The sequence below is a fragment of the Diuraphis noxia genome, unplaced genomic scaffold (genome assembly GCF_037042655.1).
Source record: "Diuraphis noxia isolate RWA-SAM2 unplaced genomic scaffold, SU_Dnox_SAM2 contig0003, whole genome shotgun sequence".
Lineage (NCBI taxonomy): Eukaryota > Metazoa > Arthropoda > Insecta > Hemiptera > Aphididae > Diuraphis > Diuraphis noxia.
In genome coordinates, this window is record NW_028301713.1 from 53,098,640 (window position 1) to 53,118,917 (window position 20,278).

The 20,278-nt window shown below is 28.4% G+C and overlaps 1 protein-coding gene across 2 annotated transcripts; it reads left to right on the top strand.

The window, feature by feature from the left end:
* Window positions 1-236: 236 nt before the first annotated feature.
* ATPCL (ATP-citrate synthase) lies at window positions 237-19,688 on the top strand. Of its 2 annotated transcripts, none has more exons than XM_015524132.2 (14): window positions 237-661; window positions 14,151-14,316; window positions 14,385-14,570; window positions 14,638-14,828; window positions 14,890-15,148; window positions 15,245-15,778; window positions 15,842-16,021; window positions 16,120-16,243; window positions 16,308-16,423; window positions 16,499-16,695; window positions 16,772-17,052; window positions 17,559-18,247; window positions 18,312-18,585; window positions 19,082-19,688. In XM_015524132.2, exons 2-14 carry the CDS (start codon window positions 14,161-14,163, stop codon window positions 19,171-19,173), a joined length of 3,279 nt encoding a protein of 1,092 aa, XP_015379618.1. In that variant the 5' UTR covers window positions 237-661; window positions 14,151-14,160; the 3' UTR covers window positions 19,174-19,688. The 2 variants fall into 2 exon arrangements, with proteins under 2 accessions (XP_015379618.1, XP_015379611.1); XM_015524125.2 differs by lacking the exon at window positions 237-661 and adding an exon at window positions 9,969-10,151.
* Window positions 19,689-20,278: the final 590 nt, after the last annotated feature.

Genomic DNA, 20,278 nt, shown 5'->3' on the forward strand with positions numbered 1-20,278 from the left:
CAAGCGTTGGGCGGCATGTGAGTATTGCGAATTAGTGTCAAGTGGGAACTTTACTGTACAAGTGTAAAGTAAAAAACCCGCCGAAAAACGATTCGTTAGTCCGATTGCAGTGTGTCTTGAACCAGGGGCAACCGAGCTTCGTTGGCTGCACTGTCGGCCGTCCGCTGTGATAACAATCACTGTGGCCAATTTACCTGCCACATTTCCCGTTACGGTGGCGTGAGTTGTCGTAGTTGTCGGGTTCTCCTGTCAACCAGTTCCGGGCAATTTGTTAACTGACTGCTTAAATCACTGTTGCTCTTTCGTGTTCCACGCTTTTATCGAATATTATCGAAAATTTACTATCGCTCCCGTACGGGTTATTATTCCCATACGTCGACATCAATTAATAATAATAATAATAGTTACAATATACGTCAGTGGTCAGTCGTTTACTCGTTTTTGATTTTTGAATCGCGTCGCCAATTTGACCTAAGAACAAATTTAATTTAGAAGGCATTCGTTTTGCTTTTAATTGCAAGCGCCAACGTCAGACCAAACACGTTAATAATATATTACTGTAATTATTACAGAGTTGTAATACGGCCGCACCAAGGCAGTTCGAATAAATCGCGCACACGCCGAGATACTACAACAAACTACGGTTATTATTGTTCACAATGTAAGCATTTTATTTCGTTATGTATATAACATAGTACATATTATTAGATAATTATTGGTACTTTTTTCGATTCTTTATAACTTATATAAATATAATACCTATTTTGCATCATGATTATATTGTTCGTCGTTATTATATCAACGGATCAATTATGATTAAGTTTTATTGCTAGATGATGACGATTTGTTGTATCATAATTTATAACGTGTCGAAGACGTTTCGGTTTACTATCGCATTTGGATTTCTTGACCTTCTCACTTAATTGTTTGGTTGTTATCCCCTTTTGGAGTATAATGCATTGAGAATAATAATATTGTATGATTGTTAAATGAATAAAATAAATGCTTATGATTGTGATATATCTTAAAGCAAACTATACAATTTTATAGTAATGCTAAGTCATTGAGTCATAACTAATTACATAAAATCTTTACTGTGGTGAAAAAAATTATTATATGTTTATACAGGCATTATGAGTTTCTTTCAACTAAATTATTAAATCAAGGAATATATTTTGTCTTTTTTTTTCAATGTTAGATTAAATTTAAAACAAAATTTTGCTGTACCTACCACTACACTCAAAAACTAAATAATGATAATAAGCATTAACTTTAATGATAAAATATTAAGTACCACCTGGATTTTGTAGCAATATAATTATTTGAAACCTAATAAACATTATGATAACTTACCTGTATAAGTATATTAACTTGAAGTCACGATTCTAGACTTGGTATTTTACCACCATATATATACATTAGACCTCAAGGTAATTATTAATATTAAATAAAAAACTTTGATTTTTATTCAAAAACATAATCAGTTATACCTATATAACTAACTTTTTATTTTGAATTTGACCTTATCACTGTCCAAAAATACATTTATTCATACCAATTGTTATACTAATCTAACAATTTGTGTATAATTATCTACCTATTTTATGTTTGTCTTAAATAAATTATAATTATCACCAACTCAAGTTCAAATAAAATTGTAATTTCAAACATAGGTAGCTAATCCTATAATATATGATGAGTTCCAAATATCTTGTTTTGTTGTGAGTAATAATTTCAAATAATTTGTGTTATAATTGGCATAAAATTCATGTTTTGCAAGATACTATAATATCCTTCAATACAAAATAATATTAAAATATCTATATTATTTTTCTTAATTTTTTAAACAGCAAATTAATTGTACTATTTTACCTTCATATATTACCAGGACTAAGATTTTGCATTTAAAATGAAAATCTGATTTAGACATCAGGGAATGAAAAATTTTTGGAATGTTGTATTTTTGTAACGTAATATTAAGTGCATATTATTAATTTGTATATCTTTTTGGCAGTTTTGTTTTAATCTTGATTATTTATTCCTTACATACATATATTCAGTTATTACATGTTTTATAAACATTTTTGATATACACTAATTAAGTCTATGCAAAACTTGCTAAAAAATAGAACCATCATAAAAAGCCCATATACAAACACAGGTAATATTCTCACCATCAAGATTCATAATGGATCGGTACACTCTAATTTTTAAACTAACGGTGCTAAAGCTGATCTGTAGAGTGTAAATCTGCTATGTAATGCACTTGTAAGAAGGAGACAACAAATGTCAGTGTAGTGTCCTCTTAAGACAAAAATGTATTTTATTATTATTATTTTACTTAAAACAAGTAGAACAAGTTCTACGATTAATTTATTTTAAATAATAGGTATCTAAGACAATGTAGGTAACTTACAACAAAAATATTGCAAATTCTTCACCAATTCTTGACTGTCTATTAAAATATACAGTATATAATTATAGAGGTTATTAATTTGAATTGTAAAATTAGTATCCCTCGTGTGATCCTCCTCGTATGTTATAATCATGATTTCATTCAATTCGACAAGTACCTATTAGATTTTCAGAATTGATAGTGTTATTAAATCAAACATTTATAAATCTAAAGTAAAAATATTAATATATTTAGATAAATTTAACAGTTTTTCATTTATCAATCAAATATAATAATTTCAGTCAATTTAGGAATTTTATTTCTTTGTTATATAATTATAATTGCTCAGCCATTTATTCAATAACAAACTAATTTTTAAAAGCAATTCGTAATATTAATCATAATTTAATTTTTTGTGATTTAAATATCCAAAACACATTTGACAATATATTATTTTATACCATATATTCTTATCTTTATAAGGGAACCCTTATTTATACTATATTTCATACTTATAGAGCAAAGTTGTTCCAAAAACTACTCATACATCCACTTTTTTTTCAAATTTTGGCCAAGGCGGAACATATTTTATCCACTTATCCGACAAATATTGTGAATAGTTTCACGAATTTTTTCGCTTATTTTAAAACTCCTCTCAAAATATGTTAAGAGGACGCCACACCCGCATGCGCTGTCTCGCTCTCGGTCTTACCAAACGTAAAAAATAGCAAAAACGGTTTTGCGCTGGACAACTTTTCTCCCTCAGTATTTATATAATAGAATAATCAGAATTCTACAACTCAAGTAAAAACTTTATCTGCGTGCTGTGTCATAGCGTCGTTGTTTTTTTAATAACAAAGTATAATTAAAGTTATTAGCTTAAGAAAATACATTTATTTTTATTTTTTCATTTAATTATTAAACATTATTGGTTTGTGCCTTCAAAAAAATAACGACGCTACGATACAGATAAAGCTCTTACCTATGCGTTGTGAAATTCTGATGATTCTATTATAAATACTGACTACTGAGGGAGAAAAGTTGTCCCACGCAAGTACAGTTTTTGTTATGTTGTTCTACGTTCTACTTGGTTCTAAATTTGTAAGATAGAGACAACGCTTACGGGTCCATACCGGGCACCATTGTCCTTAGTAGTTCAAAATTGAAAAAATAGAGACCAAATGGTGGACTTGCACAGTTAATCACAGGTTGACGGTTGAAGGTTTTGTTGATATTAAGTTTGTACGTATGTGGACCGATTTAGTAATACGTTTATATATAGTTATAGTAATATTTTAAGATTTAAGATAATTTTTATAAAATAATTCTTACATAATATGATTTATATTTAAATTTAACCTTCCCGTCCACTGAAGGATTCCCAGTATAATTCAATTACGGTTTTTTCCGGCTAACCCTATCGTCGGCTATCGAGTCAGCTATTGTAATAGATAAGCATACTTCTCCAAAAATTTAAATATTAATTTCCTTTTTTAGTAAATTTTTTTAGAATTTATGGAGTAAAATCAAAGATGTTGTAAAGTCAATTCCAACTAAACATGACAATAAATTTAAGTCTGTTTTTAGATTTCTTTCGCTTCACTATATTATAAATCCATCGATACGTTAGCATAAAAACACCTATGTTGTTATACCTAATTCCTATGTTCCACGTGTGTTAGTCAAATACTGAAAATCATAGTTTCCGATCCCTTTAGTTTGATAATAGGTGAATTTACTATAACACAAAATTGGGTCTACTGTGGATACTGTGTATCTATATTTGATAGGAATGTTGTATGTTAATAAGAGAACCCCACTTCCGAAGAACCGAAAATCGTATATAAGAATATCAAACATATTATGTGGACTGTTCTTCAAACTTGTAACCAGGGCTTGAAACCGAAAAAAAAAATTTGGTCACGCCTGCACCGAAAGTTTGGTTTTCGACCACGGTTGAAGCGTTCGAAAGCGTCCCTTTTCCGTCCAGCGGGCGTTAAAGTGCCCCAAAATGCCTGGTGGAAAAGAGGAAATCCCCAAAAGTGCCGGGCGGAAAAGAAGAAATCCCTATAAGTGCCGGCCGCCGGGCGCGTATCCCCTGCACAACCAGAAACTAAAATGTATACCTACCACGGTTCTTACAAAACATAAACTTTTGGTTACATCTTAAATGTATAGTATAACCTCCTTGCATGACGCATAAACATTTAAACATATTAAATTTGCACTGTTCCTAGATAAGTGCGTCGAACGATAATAAAATGTACAAAGTGAAAATTGTAATTTTGAAATAAAATAAAATGTCTTCCATGAAATTGTTTTTGTAGAATAGTCTTTAATTGTTGCATAGATCCCTGCATAACCTTTTCCATGAACGCAGGGGCGTGACAAAAAATAGTATGTGTGGCTCGCGCGGGAAGGCCATTTCAGTCTTGGGCGAAATGCGGCACGATGCCCGCGACTGAAATGGCTCACTTCCCGCCCTTGCCACACAATATACTATTTCCGGTTTCGGTATCAGCATTTATTTTTCCGATTTCGATTTCGGTTTTGGATACCGGTATTAATTTTTTTTCGGTTTCGGTTTCGGATACCGGTGGAACTGTGTATTTTGACCCAGTTAAATTTTACACTCCAGTAAAAATCCACTAACAAACTTTTACTTGGGGGGGGGGGGGGGGGGGGGGGTAAATATTCACTAGCGGAATTCTACCGGGGATAAAATATAGCTAGCGAATATTTTACAGAGATAAATAATCACTGGCAAAATTTCTCTAGTGATTTTTTACCGTAAGGTATAGTATTCACTAGAAATATTTTACCCGGCTAAAATTTCAGAAGTGAATATTTACCTCCCGGTAAAATTTACTTGATTAAATTCATAAATTTACGCTATTAAAATGTTTTTATATAAATTAATATTTTATGTTAACTTAACTATAAGACATACAGTGTACCACATTAACTGTTCAGTACAATGAGTATACAGCGAATAACCGCTAAATACCGGACACTCTCGGTCTCCAAAATGTCGTTCGCTATTTGGAGGTGGCCGCTATTAATAGGGTAATATGTAAAACGAAGAATTCAAACGCATAATAAATACCTAAACTAAACATATTATTTTCAAATAAATAATATTTTATTAAATCTAGTGGATTTTTACCCTGGGGTAAATATCGCTGCTGAAATTTTACCCGGTTAAAATATACCTAGTGGAATTTTACTTAACCCTATAACCCTAGTGGGGTAAAATATCACTGAGGTAAATATTCGCGGTTACACCGGTATTGATTTTTTCCGATTCTAATTCTGGTTTTAATATCGACTTGGTGTTAACTGGTATCCAACATCAATTTCAAACTCAAGATGGTTATTATAATTTTTTATAATGACATAAAATACTGGAGGAACCTACTCCCCGCGCCAGTCACCAAAAATTGCGTGGCGTACGATTTAGCGTCTGGTCTTATTAAAAATGTATTCATTGACAAGTCCGTGATACGTAGAAATAAACTTAGCTATTATTAAAAAATAAACTATAATGAAATACTTAGGTACCTAATACGCAGTGACAGAGTAACTATATAGACTTACAAAAACTTAGTAACTAAAATATGTCTGGTATCTGGTTAGTAAAATTAATATTGAGTATAAATAATAATACTAGCAGTATCGGCTATAGCTTAGCAGTACACATATATTATAAAGTAGCTACTCTAAAGTTTTAATAACAATGAATAATACTATAAGTAATAAGTAATAATTAGTAACAACACAAAATACCTACCTAATATAATAGTATTATGCTCGGTATTATGTTATATAATTTTATTATAGTGTATTTCTGCGTATACTGTTATAGAATAGGATTAAACGAATTAATCTATTTAATATTTACTAACATAATATAAAATATATAAATATAATAATTTTATTGTGTATAATAATAATATTATATACTATAGGTACGTCTAATATTTTGTATACCCTGTGAAATTACCTATGCAAACATACGGGTGCCCGCAGACGAAGACTACTGCAGCAATGCAGCTGGAATGCTAGACCTACCTACAAAATAATATATTTTTTTTTTTTTTTCTTATTTCGGTTTCGGTTTCAGATATCGGTATTTATTTTTTTCGATTTGGGTTTCGGATATCGCCGATATCGGTATTTATGATTTCGGTTTCGGTTTTGGATACCGGTATTATAATTTTGAATTTTCCGATTTCGGTTTTGGTTTAGTAATATTATAATAAAATTCTAACAATTAAAAATCAAGAAAGCTTACATACCAATCTCTGACTTGGCAAGCGTTTTTTAAAGTACCAATGTAAATATTCTTTTATTATTATGTGGAATTATTGAATAATTATATCTTATTAGTTATTGGTTATTAATGTATTGTATCAAATATATTATATTTATATTATTATATATTATTAGTCTTGGCTTTTCGTATTATATGTGTACACTGAACATATTCAATAGCACCAGCTTCGCAATAATGTTAAAAAAAATAATGATATTTCTTAGCATAAAATATTAATTAGGAATTAAAATAATTTGTTTATACTTGTAATTATAATGATAATTATTGTAGGTACTTGAAGCTCATATTACAATTTAATTGATTTATATTCTGTTAATAATAATTAATAAGTACCTAATAATCATCAACTCACTTATAGGTACTTTTGTATTAGTTTTTGATCTAAATAGTTTAAATTAATTACAATACTATTTTTACTCCATTGTGTTCAAATTGATTTGATTATTACTTATTGCTACACCAAAACATACATATAAACTGGTTTACTATTTATAATATAGACCATTGTATTATTGTAATATGGGAAAAAAGTAGTCAAAATACATCTTTTGTATTATCATCTACATACTGTGCTACACACAAAGTTAGTAATTTGTGGTTCGTAAATAATTTAATAATCGGTTTTTGTATCAACAATACGTCATATAATAATACATCTATACTTTATAAATATGAATTGACGAACTGATACCAGCAGGGTTAGGGTTTATCAATGTCAAGGAGTCCTTAGTGTAACTTTAGTTCATTTATTAGTATCTATTTCTCACACTTGTACTTTAAACACATCAACATTAAAAATAAAATTAACTTTTTGCAGCTAATTATGTAGTTTTGAATTGGTTATTACTTATTAGTTATTCTAATATATTAATTTATAGTTTTATTATTTTGAGTTTTGAACAGTAAAATGAAACTATAGTAACATCAATGATAATGGTATGTTTGTACTCGTTTATGTGTGTTGACCTTTTTATTGATTCAGTATAAATATATGTACAAGATTTTCGCATGAAATACTCTGAATAAACTTGATTGTATTTCTGAACAGTCAATACATCTATTAGTATTATTCGATATCAGCTGTAAAACGACAAATATAATAGTACAGTACAAAAATAGATAAATCGTTAATTCGTGTTTTCTCCATATCCTTACATCATATTGTTTACTTTATCATGTTGACACGTTTTACTTTCACTTTTATCGTTATATGATATAATAATATAACTTAAGTGAAATCGGTAAAATATTTAAGATTTATTTTAATTCTTAGGAAATTAACTTAAATAACAGTTAATTTATTAATTTAGTATCCATATTTTAAAATGTTATGTTAACTTAGACCAATTTAATTTTGTGATAATATGTGTCTTTAATTGGTAAAAATTTATAGAATTTATTGTTTCTTAGATTTAATTGGTTTACTTCATTTTACCAAAAGTCCTGCAAATATGTTGTAAATAAACTGTTAAAATTGAAAATATATATAATAATTTGATTTCCCGTTTTTAATGAAAATATAATAAATGTAAAAATTTTCAAAAATATTTACGTGAAGTATATGCGGGTAGGTATTTAAAAATAATATACAGGGTGTCATTTATGTTTTTAAGATGCTAATAATATTATTACGTTTCTTTTAAAAGCTGTATTTAATAATTTTGTATTTTAATAACTTTTATGAAAAATATGACCTTGTCTTTCAACAAGGTCGAAAGAAAAGTGTTTATTACAAGCGTGTTATTTGTTGTTTCCTGCTTATTTATAAGCTAAGACTAACCAGATTCTTACTTGTAGAAAAACTTGTAATTCTACATAATATGACGAGTTTTTTTGCAGGCTTAAAATTTGGTTTGATGATACGAAAAATATATCTACTATTATACCTACTTGTATTCGTAGATACTCTGTAGTTTTATATTAATAAATTCTAGTCTAATTTTGAATTATGATGACGACCTTCAGCTATTAATTGCAAGCAACTTCTTAGTGGTAGTTGGCCTTTGTACCTATTAACTAAATAAATAAATACGCAACACGTCTAGCATATGTATATATAACAAATAAAAAAACAGTTAAATATTAAAAATTAAACAATTTTATAGAAGTTTTGATTGAATAAAATATTAAATTAACTATAACTAGTTAAGAAATTACTGTTATTTACAAGAAATTCTATTTTAGATATTAAATTCAATGTATTTTTTTAATTAAAACCGCATTTAAGTACATTACATACATAATTAATTACAACTTTTATCCTTACATTTTTATAATCTAGCTATCTCAATTTGAATTAAAGTTGTTTTTTAGTTGTGCTTAACATTTTCAATTTTTTTAGTACCTCGATATAAATTCTAATTTACCTTTCATTATAAGCTTTGATTTTTTGTTACAATAGATATTAAAATGCTGTTATTTCGATCTCACAGGTTCGTTTTTTATCGTATACCCACTGTATAATATACTACACATGTATGATAAAATATTCATACTATTATTGAAACTAATTAGGTAGGTACCAGCTATGGTACCTAGTTTGAATAAAACTAAAAGAAATAGCTATTTACGAATAGGTATGAATACCTATTTGTAGGCATGTAAAAATTAAAAACTTGCTAATACATTAAAATTCGTATTAATTAATATAAATATAAAACAATATTTTCACAAATCTAGAACGTTGGTGGGCGGTCGGAAATATAATTTTGTTCGTTATGATACAATTTAAGTGCCTACCTATATATTTTTTCACATACGGATTCTGTAACAATGTATTATCAAAATTATTATAAATATAGTGGATTTTTAACTTAAATCTTAAAAGTACAAACTAATTTATAATTATTACGTTGTCTTATCGAATGTCTTGTATCATAGTTTTCCTTTTGAGTTGGAAATAACTAATAGTTTAGTCACGTTTTATTATTATTACAATTCTTTTTTATTTCAAGAATTAGTAACGTATAATAACAGAACTTTAAATAATTATTAAATAATTATTTTTTTAAACAAATTTTATGAACATTTTGATTTGAATATATATGTTTTATTATTTACCTGAAGATTTGCTATCAACGATTTTTTTTATGATCAATTGACCCAACAAAACAGGCTTCTCAGTCTTTAATCATTATTATCTATACCGGTCTAAGTCAATAGGTTATAATATTGCTTTGGATATTGTTGCGACCTTGGTCACGTAAGAAAGGGCGAGCTTAATAACTTTCTCCAATCGTGTCAGTTGTGTTCGCGCCATCGATGGTGTTCACTGTTCGCCTCATTGCATACTGCATAGTCGTAAATCGTAATTATTAAGTATCAAATAAACACCGTGTTTTCATATAAACACAGTCAATTCATTTTTACGACTTCACTGATCAAATCGGCCAATTTATCAACATAAACTCTATACTGACGGTAATTTATTTTTTATTTGTTTTTTCTTTCTTATTTAGGTTATTATTTGAATAGTACAACATTTAGTTTGTTTGATACAATTAATGTTTATATACCTATTTTTTTTTCAGTTATTTTAAGTTTGTATGCAAATTACACCATAAAACTACCTATAGTTACAAATTCTAATTTTTTATAATTTTCAAAAAAAGTATCATATTGGAGTAATTATTAAAAAAAATTAATTAGTATTGAGGAGAAATAACAACAGTGCTTTTGTGCTTTCAAGACTAGTGAACTAAGGATTTAAGATCTGTCATGCCCTGAGTGGAACTACCTTCTAAGAAAAAATTTAAATTAGTATCTAACTAATCATAATTACTTAAACATTACTGTTGAATGAATAGCAATTAGATTATCTGCAGACTATAAAGTTGAGGTTTTGTATATTACCTTCAATTTTCTATATTTTTAATATTTTCTTGAATTTTATTTTTTCATCATTATTATATTATTAGTTTGATTTAACTTAATTTTTTTTATGAATTTTTGTTTTTTTTTTAAATTGTGACAGCAAATTTTAATTTTTTGATGTGTTCAACGTAGCTCAATGCATAATATATTCATAGATTTAATAATAAAAAAAAATGGTTTCAACTACCTATATTTTTGGCATCTAAATAATTTTAATAATATAAGTTGTTTTTACTAGCATAAGAGGTATCCCAGTGATTAATAAAATACCATTGAATTTTAAATTATGAAAATTCAGTGGATGTTCCCTTCTAAAACTTATAAAGTCATAACTTTAAATTTTAGCTAGTCTAGTTTAAGTATAGTATGAGTGAGTATTAGACTTAATATTTCCATTAAGAGGACGCTACACAGCCATTTGTTGTCTCCGTCTTACAAGTGCATAACATAACAAATTTACGCTTAGCACATCACGTTTAGCTATATTAGTTTAAAAATTAGAGTGAATCAACCTATTATGAAACATGGTGTTAAGAAAATTATCTATATTTGTATGTGTTTTTTACGATATTTCAATTTTGTAGCGAGTTATGCGGGTATAAAATGCGTAAGTTAAAAATGCTCATAACTCACTTAAAAACTAAGTTATCGTAAAAAGCCCACATACAAACACAGATAATGTTATTACCATCGAGTTTTATAATAGGTAAATTTACTCTAATTTTTTAACTAACGGAGTTCAACGTGATCTGCTGAGCGATAATTTGCTATGTTACGCACTTGTAAGGCGGAGACAATAAATGGTTGTGAAGCGTACTCTTAACGATTCAAAAATATCCAAATACACCACAACAACAAAAAATGTCAGTTGTAAGATAACTTTCGTTGTAAAACTCAAATTTGTAAAAAAAAAATCGGTTAAAAATTTTGAAATAATATATTGTAAAAAAGTTATTTGTATTGTAGTTGTTTAACTTCATGAATTACATGTACTTAAATTTTTATCACAATTCACATTTATCATAAGTATTGTGATTGTACTGAAAGGTAAATATGTACCTAAATTTAAAATAATGAAGTTAAAAGATTTGTTTTGCTACCTACATTGTCTACTAAGTTCATTCGGTTAAAATATCCACTTTGTGCTGGTCCCAAAGTGAGTCTTCAAAGCGTAAATCTTACGTTAGGTAAAAACTGATTTATTTCTAAAATGTTAAAATCCATCAATAATATATTTTTTATAATGATTTGATTTCTCAATACCAAAATAAAATAAATTATACATTATTATAAGTACTTCAGTAATTGGTTTAAACAAAAATTATTATCTATATCTAAATGTCAATATATATTATTTTTGTTTGTTTGTAATGATACAATAATTACAATCAATATAGATATGAGGATCACATTATAAAAATCAATCAATTACTTGAACAAGAATTGTATACACTACATTACTTTATACATTATTGAGTTAGTAGATAAATATATTGTTTATCCACTTATTTGAGAGGGGCTACTTATATGCAGTATATTAATGAAAATAATATAGAAAATCATGGAAACCACTAACATTTTGTTTTAATATTTATTTTCAAAGTACATTCCATTCATATTATTTTTAATGCGTTGTTAATTAATCAATTAAGCGTAGTTTTAATTGATATGTTTAGAATAACCTAATATATTATGTTCATTAGTTTTTGCAACATACTTATATGTCATAGGTACATGATTTATCCTTGTTTTTAACTGAAGCTATAATATAATTTTATGTATACATTCAAAATATAATGGATTTTAAATAAATATGAAGAATCAATCACGAATAACAAATTGCTGATATTCAATCTTGCATAACAGAATATAATATAATATATTTTAATCATAAAAACTACTTTTTTAATCAATTCTCAATATGGATCTTAAATATATAAAAGTCTGGTATATATTTTTAAGAACAATATATGTATAATATTTAAGGTCGTTCAAGTTTACTTATAAATGAAGTTGACCTTTAATGACCTCTGTGTTATCTACATTTTTTTATGTACGCCTATATTTTTTTAATAGTATAAAAATTGATAGAATAAATTGCTCAATAGTCACATATAAATTTATCAGGCATATTTTGTTTAACTATTGTATTTAGATTTAAGATTTTTTATTTAACTAACATAGCAATCAAAAATTTGGCTTTTCTTTACTATGTTTGGTAATTTTCCTTTGAATTTAAAGCGCATGGTGGTGTCATGATCTGTTATAAGACTTTAATAAAAATGTATAGTAAAAGAGTGTTTGTGCTTACAGAAGGTTATAATAAATTGGTCACTGTAACAAAGGGGGATTAAATTTGAATTCCAATTATATTATTATCATTGTATACGAAAACTGATTTTGAACAAAGGCTGGTCAATCAGGCAATCAGCCTATAATGTTTAATAATAATATTTTATAGATAACAACAAAATAATTAAGATGATTATTCTACATTCAAATATCTAATTTCATTTGAATTTAAACTTAAAATAGCGATAAAAAAAAAAAACTGTTTACATGTTTTAGATATTTTGATGACGGAGTATAATCTCTTTTTATAAATTTTCAATCCTTAACTTTAAAAACTGAACATTTTATATAAAAATACAATAATAACAATAATAAAAATACATACAATGTATCTTAAATATTTTTTAACTATTATTCTAATAACTTATGAGGAACCTTTAACTTGATTTTCCAGCTTACTTACCTAACGGGAAAAATGACATTTATTGACAATAGAATAAAATGAAAATTGTATCATGACGTATTGAAGAAAACGATAAGATAACATTTGAAAACATTTTTATTTTATTTTTTTAAGTTCATGGTTTCTAGTGTTTCTACAGTTATCTGATATTAAAGTACAAAATTATAAGAACATTGTTCAATGACAATTCGTTAATTTATAACTAAACATTTTTCTTTTGTTATGCGTCTTAACTATTAAATGGTGTAAAAAAAAGTACTAATATGAACATTTAAAGTATCTACAGTTGTTAGTTTTTTAGTTGCACCAAACAAACTAAATCCAATTTGTCAAAACTAGGTTTATGTAAAAATCCCCTCTTTCTTTAATTAGTTTTTGATTTTTTCCCAAGGTTTTGAAAACTTGGAAATATTCCATTTTTATGAAAATTGAAGCATTGTTTTGACTACTTATTGTGTATACATACACACACAAATACATCATGGTCATTGTATCTGATATTGAATCTAATAAATTAATTTATTCAATTGTCATAAATAGGTGGCTTATAAAAAAATGTTTATCATCTTGTCATATTTGTTACTTTTAGGCTATATTTAAATTGCGTCATACAAAACAGATTGTATATTACAATTATAATTTAAAGAAAAAAATGATATAGGAATTTTTTATCCATATATTTTTTTTTTTTAATTTATTAGTTAATGAATACAATTAAAAACTTTAAAATGAATTAATTAAATTTTTAAACATGTATGTAATTTTTTAATTATCTACATTTTATATTTCAGTTGATTCATAATGTCAGCTAAAGCAATAAGTGAAGCAACCGGAAAAGATATCATAAATAGAAATTTAGCTCCATTAACATCTGCCGTGAAATGCCGGTTTGCATCAGTGAATGAAAGTACAAAATGGGAAGACCTTGTGTTGGATAACCCATGGCTTAAAGCTGAAGTATTAATTTTATATATTTTATTTTTAATTAAAATGTATAACACTTTTAAACATTTTTACATTTTTAGAGTTTAGTTGCTAAACCTGATCAATTGATCAAGCGTCGTGGTAAATTAGGTTTGATCAAAGTAAAAACTGACTATTCTGGAGCTAAACAATGGATTCTAGAGCGTTTGGGAAAAGACCAACAAATTGGTCGTGCCAATGGGAAATTGAAAAATTTTATCATTGAACCATTCATTCCTCACAAAGCTGTATGTATAAAACATACTTTTTTTATTTAAAATAAATTAATATTTATATAAGAATTTTTTTGTGTAGGAAGAAGAAGCATATGTATGCATCTACTCTCATCGTCATGCTGATACAATTCTCTTCCATCATGAAGGTGGTGTAGACATTGGAGATGTTGACGCCAAAGCATTAAAACTTGAAGTACCAATTGGACAAAATGTAACTGAGGAGCAAATCTTGGAAAAGCTATTGACCAAAGTCAGCCCAGCCAAACAAAAGTAAAATCATTGTAAAATAACTAATACATTTTATAATTCATAAAAATTCATTATATTTTAGAACCATTGCAACATTCATTGTTGCTTTATACAAAATGTATGTTAACCTTTACTTCACATATTTGGAAATAAATCCATTAGTAGTAACTGATAGTGCTATATACATCTTGGATTTGGCTGCAAAAATTGATTCTACTGCTGATTTTATTTGTCGTGCTTCTTGGGGTGAAATTGAATACCCACCACCATTTGGACGAGATGCTTTCCCCGAAGAAGCATATATTGCAGATTTAGATGCTAAGAGTGGAGCTTCACTTAAGGTAAATCATAAGGAAAAAATTAAGTACATTTGTTTAGTATCATTTTAACTTCAAAGATTTTTCAATTAATTTCAAATTGTTTTTTGTTTTATTTAGTTAACAATTTTAAACAAAAAAGGACGTATTTGGACAATGGTTGCTGGCGGTGGTGCATCTGTTATTTATGCTGATACCATTTGTGATTATGGTGGGGCTAGCGAATTAGCCAATTATGGAGAATATAGTGGTGCTCCATCAGAACAACAAACTTATGAGTATGCTAAAACCATTTTAAGTTTAATGACTCAAGAAAAGCATCCAGATGGCAAAGTTTTAATTACTGGAGGCGGTATCGCTAATTTTACCAATGTAGCAGCAACATTTAAAGGTATTGTCACAGCTTTGACAGAATACCAGACTAAAATTTTAGATCACAATATCACAATATACGTTCGTCGTGCTGGTCCCAACTACCAAGAAGGTCTTAGAATTATAAGAGAAGTAGGAAAAACTTTACGTATCCCTATTTATGTATTTGGACCAGAAACCCACATGACAGCTATTGTTGGATACGCTTTGGGTAAAAAACCAATACCAAAAGAAACTGAACAGGAATCTGTAACAGCCAATTTTCTCTTACCTGGTGGACAGGTAAAATAATAAAATTAACTTACAATTAAGTTAATTGTTAACTATTTAAAAAACAATGTTTAGGACTCAAATTCTGTGAATGCACAACAAGAAGTTGTTGATGGTTCTAAAAGTGATGCTACAAGTCCAACAGTAACATCAACTGTACGACCTAAGATAACTTCAGTGGCTCCTTCTGTCAAACCTTTATTTGGAAGCAATACTAGAGCTATTGTTTGGGGAATGCAAACTAGAGCTGTACAGGTAAATTATAAATATTATATTTAATTTTGTTCATTATTTTAATGCACAGTCTTACCTCCTAGGTAGTCAAAATATGATAAACTAATTTTATTTTCCAGAGTATGCTTGATTTTGATTTTGTTTGCCGAAGACATGAACCGTCAGTTGCATGCCTTGTATATCCATTTACTGGTGATCATAAATTGAAATTTTACTGGGGGCATAAAGAAGTTTTAATTCCTGGTAAGTGATACCTATATATTCATTTGACACATGTTCATCAAACAATTTTTTTTAAATTTTTTAGTGTACAAAAGAATGGAAGATGCCATGTTGAAACATTCAAATGCTGATGTCTTAGTAAACTTTGCATCTTTGCGATCTGCTTATGACAGTACGATTGAAACTCTTAATTATCCTCAAGTAAGATTGAAATGCTCTGTGGTGGTTTTCTATCTTAACATAATTTAATTTTCAATATTTATGCAAATTCTATAGATCAGAACTATTGCTATTATTGCTGAGGGCATTCCTGAAAATATGACAAGAAAATTAATATTGTTGGCCAATGAAAAGAAAGTTACGATTATTGGACCTGCCACTGTTGGTGGTTTAAAACCGGGTGGTTTTAAGATTGGTAACACTGGGGGTATGATGGACAATATTTTACATTCCAAATTGTATAGAGCAGGAAGGTAATATTTCAACTTATATAGCAATCCTTTAGGACTATAAAAATTGATTAATTTAAGTTTATAATTGTTCTTATAGTGTTGCATATGTTTCTCGATCTGGGGGAATGTCAAATGAGTTAAATAACATCATTTCGAGAACAACTGATGGTGTTTATGAAGGAGTAGCTATTGGTGGTGACCGTTATCCAGGCACTACATTTATGGATCACATCATGCGATACCAAGCAGACCCAGAAATTAAAATGATTGTACTGTTGGGCGAAGTTGGAGGAACTGAAGAGTATGAGGTTTGCGAAGCTTTGACTAAAAAGAAAATCACCAAACCACTTGTTGCCTGGTGTATTGGAACTTGTGCCAGTAAGTACCCTTATTCATAGGCTTAAGAAAGACTATGTAGGACCATCACCGTTTCTATTATGAATTATTTGATCTTTCTTTTATCTTTATCAGACGCTGCTTTCATGTACTGCAAAACATTAAGTTTTTAGATCTTTTTCTATGGTATTCCATCCTTGCTGAGATTTTGCCTCTAGATATTTTCCCCATTCATTTGTTTTCTGTGGTTTTCTTTTTGAGTAGGTATTTTCTTTGCGAAACGTGTCCTGCCCATACTAACCTCTTCCTGACTAAAATCCATCATAAATTTGGCTTATTACACAGTTCTTGCAAGTTTTTATTTATTCTTCTTTGGAAACTTTCCAAGTCATTATTTTTTACCAAACCTTATATTTTCCTCAGTATGTTTCTTTCAAAGCCCTGTAGCTTTCTTCATCTCTTTAAATTGTTTGACTACATCATAAATGCATATAATTACGAGACTAGAAATTAGAAATATATTTAAAAACAATATGTATTTTTATCAGGTATGTTTACTTCTGAGGTTCAGTTTGGTCATGCCGGTTCATGCGCCAACTCTGATCAAGAAACTGCTACTACCAAAAATGTCAGCCTTCGAGAGGCTGGTGCGTTTGTTCCAACTTCATTTGACTTTTTGGGTGATATTATTCATGATGTTTACAAGAAATTGGTGAAAGAAGGCGCCATCATTCCTCAAGCTGAATTACCACCACCAACTGTTCCCATGGACTATTCTTGGGCTCGAGAACTTGGCCTTATTCGTAAACCTGCTTCATTTATGACTAGTATTTGTGATGAACGTGGACAAGAGTTATTATATGCTGGTATGCCAATCAGTGATGTTCTAAAGGCAGATATGGGTATTGGAGGAGTAATATCGCTTTTGTGGTTCCAACGTTCTTTGCCACCGTATGTTTGCAAATTTTTTGAAATGTGTCTTATGGTAACTGCTGATCACGGGCCTGCTGTATCTGGTGCACACAATACTATTGTCTGTGCAAGAGCTGGTAAAGATTTAGTTTCATCTCTGGTCTCTGGATTATTGACTATTGGAGACAGATTTGGTGGTGCGTTGGATGGAGCTGCTAAACAATTTACTGAAGCATATGACTCTGGGTTGATTCCAATGGAGTTTGTAAATCAAATGCGTAAGAAGGGTTCACTCATCATGGGTATTGGTCATCGTGTAAAATCGGTAAGTCGTTAATTTTTCATACCTATAGAAATATTGACTTTGATTTTGGTTAATTTTTTTTTAGATTAACAATCCTGACATGAGAGTTAAGATAATAAAAGAATTTGTTTTGGAAAACTTTCCAGCTACACCATTATTGAATTATGCTTTAGAAGTTGAAAAAATTACCACATCCAAAAAACCCAATCTTATATTGAATGTTGATGGATGTATAGCTGTATCATTCTGTGACTTGTTGAGAAATAGTGGAAGTTTCACTCGTGAAGAAGCCCAAGAGTACATTGATATGGGCTCAATTAACAGTTTGTTTGTACTCGGAAGAAGTATTGGATTTATTGGTAATTAATACATCATGATATGAAAGATATTTTAAAAAAGTGCCTGTGCAATTATTTATTTTTTCTTTCTCACTGATGCTTAACATAAATAAAATGTACAATTAAGATCTTTTTTCATGATCTGTAAGTTTTCTAGCTGTAAAATCACTTATTACAAAAATTGTAGAAGTTAATATTTTTTAAGGTTTGACATAACAATAATTATATATTTTATTATCAACCAACTTAATATTAGGCTTTAAAAATAAAAGTAAATTTGTAAATTTAAATTGATATAAAATTGTTGAAAAATGTATATGTCATTGCTTAAAAATATTAATTTCTATAATTTTTCTAAGTAATGAATTACTTTCTAACTACTCAAAATAAAATTGTTTTATGCAATTGGAGTTTGTTTGTTTTGCATGGTCAGAAAGAGAAAACAATCAGTGCACTGACATCCTCTCAGTAAATATTAAAATATATTTTCAACTAATATTCAATTTTGTATTTTTAGGACATTTTATGGATCAAAAGAGATTAAAACAAGGGCTTTATCGTCATCCATGGGACGACATTTCTTATGTCTTGCCAGAACAATATAACTAGGAGAATTTTTTTAATTTTGTTTTCTATTTTTAATTGGTCGACAAATGAACAAATACATTCGCGCCATATAAATACCAATAGAAGTTTTGGTTGCGCACAATTTATTACCTGATAAGTCTACACACAAGCATTTTTTCCATCTCAGTTTCCAAAATTTAAAACAGTTTTACATTTGATTAGATATCAATATTAATAATTATTACTCTGTACATAATAATATCTATTTATTCATTGGGTTTAAATGTAAACCTGTACAAAAATTGCATACATTTTTAATGCACAGTCTTATTTTTTTTGTTGGTCTTTCAAAGATTTTTAGAAATTTTTAAGATAAAATAAGTTTGTTATTATTGACTTGATTATGTATTGACTTAAATAATGGTGATAATATTCAATTTTTAGATTTTTATTTTCGTATTTTTTAGTGTTATTTCAGATGTAAACTCTCAAACCAGTCTGAAGTGTTTAATAAATGTCTCCAACTTCTTGGTTGGTTAAGACAATACTTTACCTTATTCTTAGCTATATTTTAAACCTTAAATTTCCAAGTGTACTGATTTAAACTTCGCTAATTGTTTGTAGGACTAAGAGAAACAATAAACATACACATTATATAAATACTTAACTGTGCATTTGATATTGTAATCAAATGTGTATTATTTAAATACTGATATTACAAATAAATAAAGTAAATTTAGTTTTTAGTTTAGCCTTTATAGGCTAATAAGGCTAATTAGGTAATAAGGCTACAGATCAGTGGCATAGCCAGGAATTTTGCATGAGGGAGGTTGTCTGTCTCGCCAAAAACTACAATATTTCTTTTAATTACTCTTTTTGTAATAAAATAATACTTGTAACAAATTATATAGGTGTTTAAACTTTTTTTTTTATTTAGTATGGTTTCAATATTTTAACTGCATCCTTCTTGGGGTGTGATAGTAGTTATTAATACAACTGTAAAAGGTAGGCTCGGGGGCTCATATTATCGAAGTACTGTATAATACATTTATTAACCAAGGCTGAGTGATAAATACACAATTAAGAGGATGTGATACCCGCATATGTTGTCTCCGTCTTACAATTGCGTAACAGCAAATTTTACGGT

Excerpts from the sequence above, each read along its gene's own strand:
- ATPCL (XM_015524132.2), top strand. The coding sequence starts at position 14,161 with ATGTCAGCTAAAGCAATAAGTGAAGCAACCGGAAAAGATATCATAAAT. Across the intron at positions 17,053-17,558 it reads GTGTATTGGAACTTGTGCCA|GTATGTTTACTTCTGAGGTT; the intron begins GTAAGTACCCTT and ends TATTTTTATCAG. Across the intron at positions 18,248-18,311 it reads TTGGTCATCGTGTAAAATCG|ATTAACAATCCTGACATGAG; the intron begins GTAAGTCGTTAA and ends ATTTTTTTTTAG.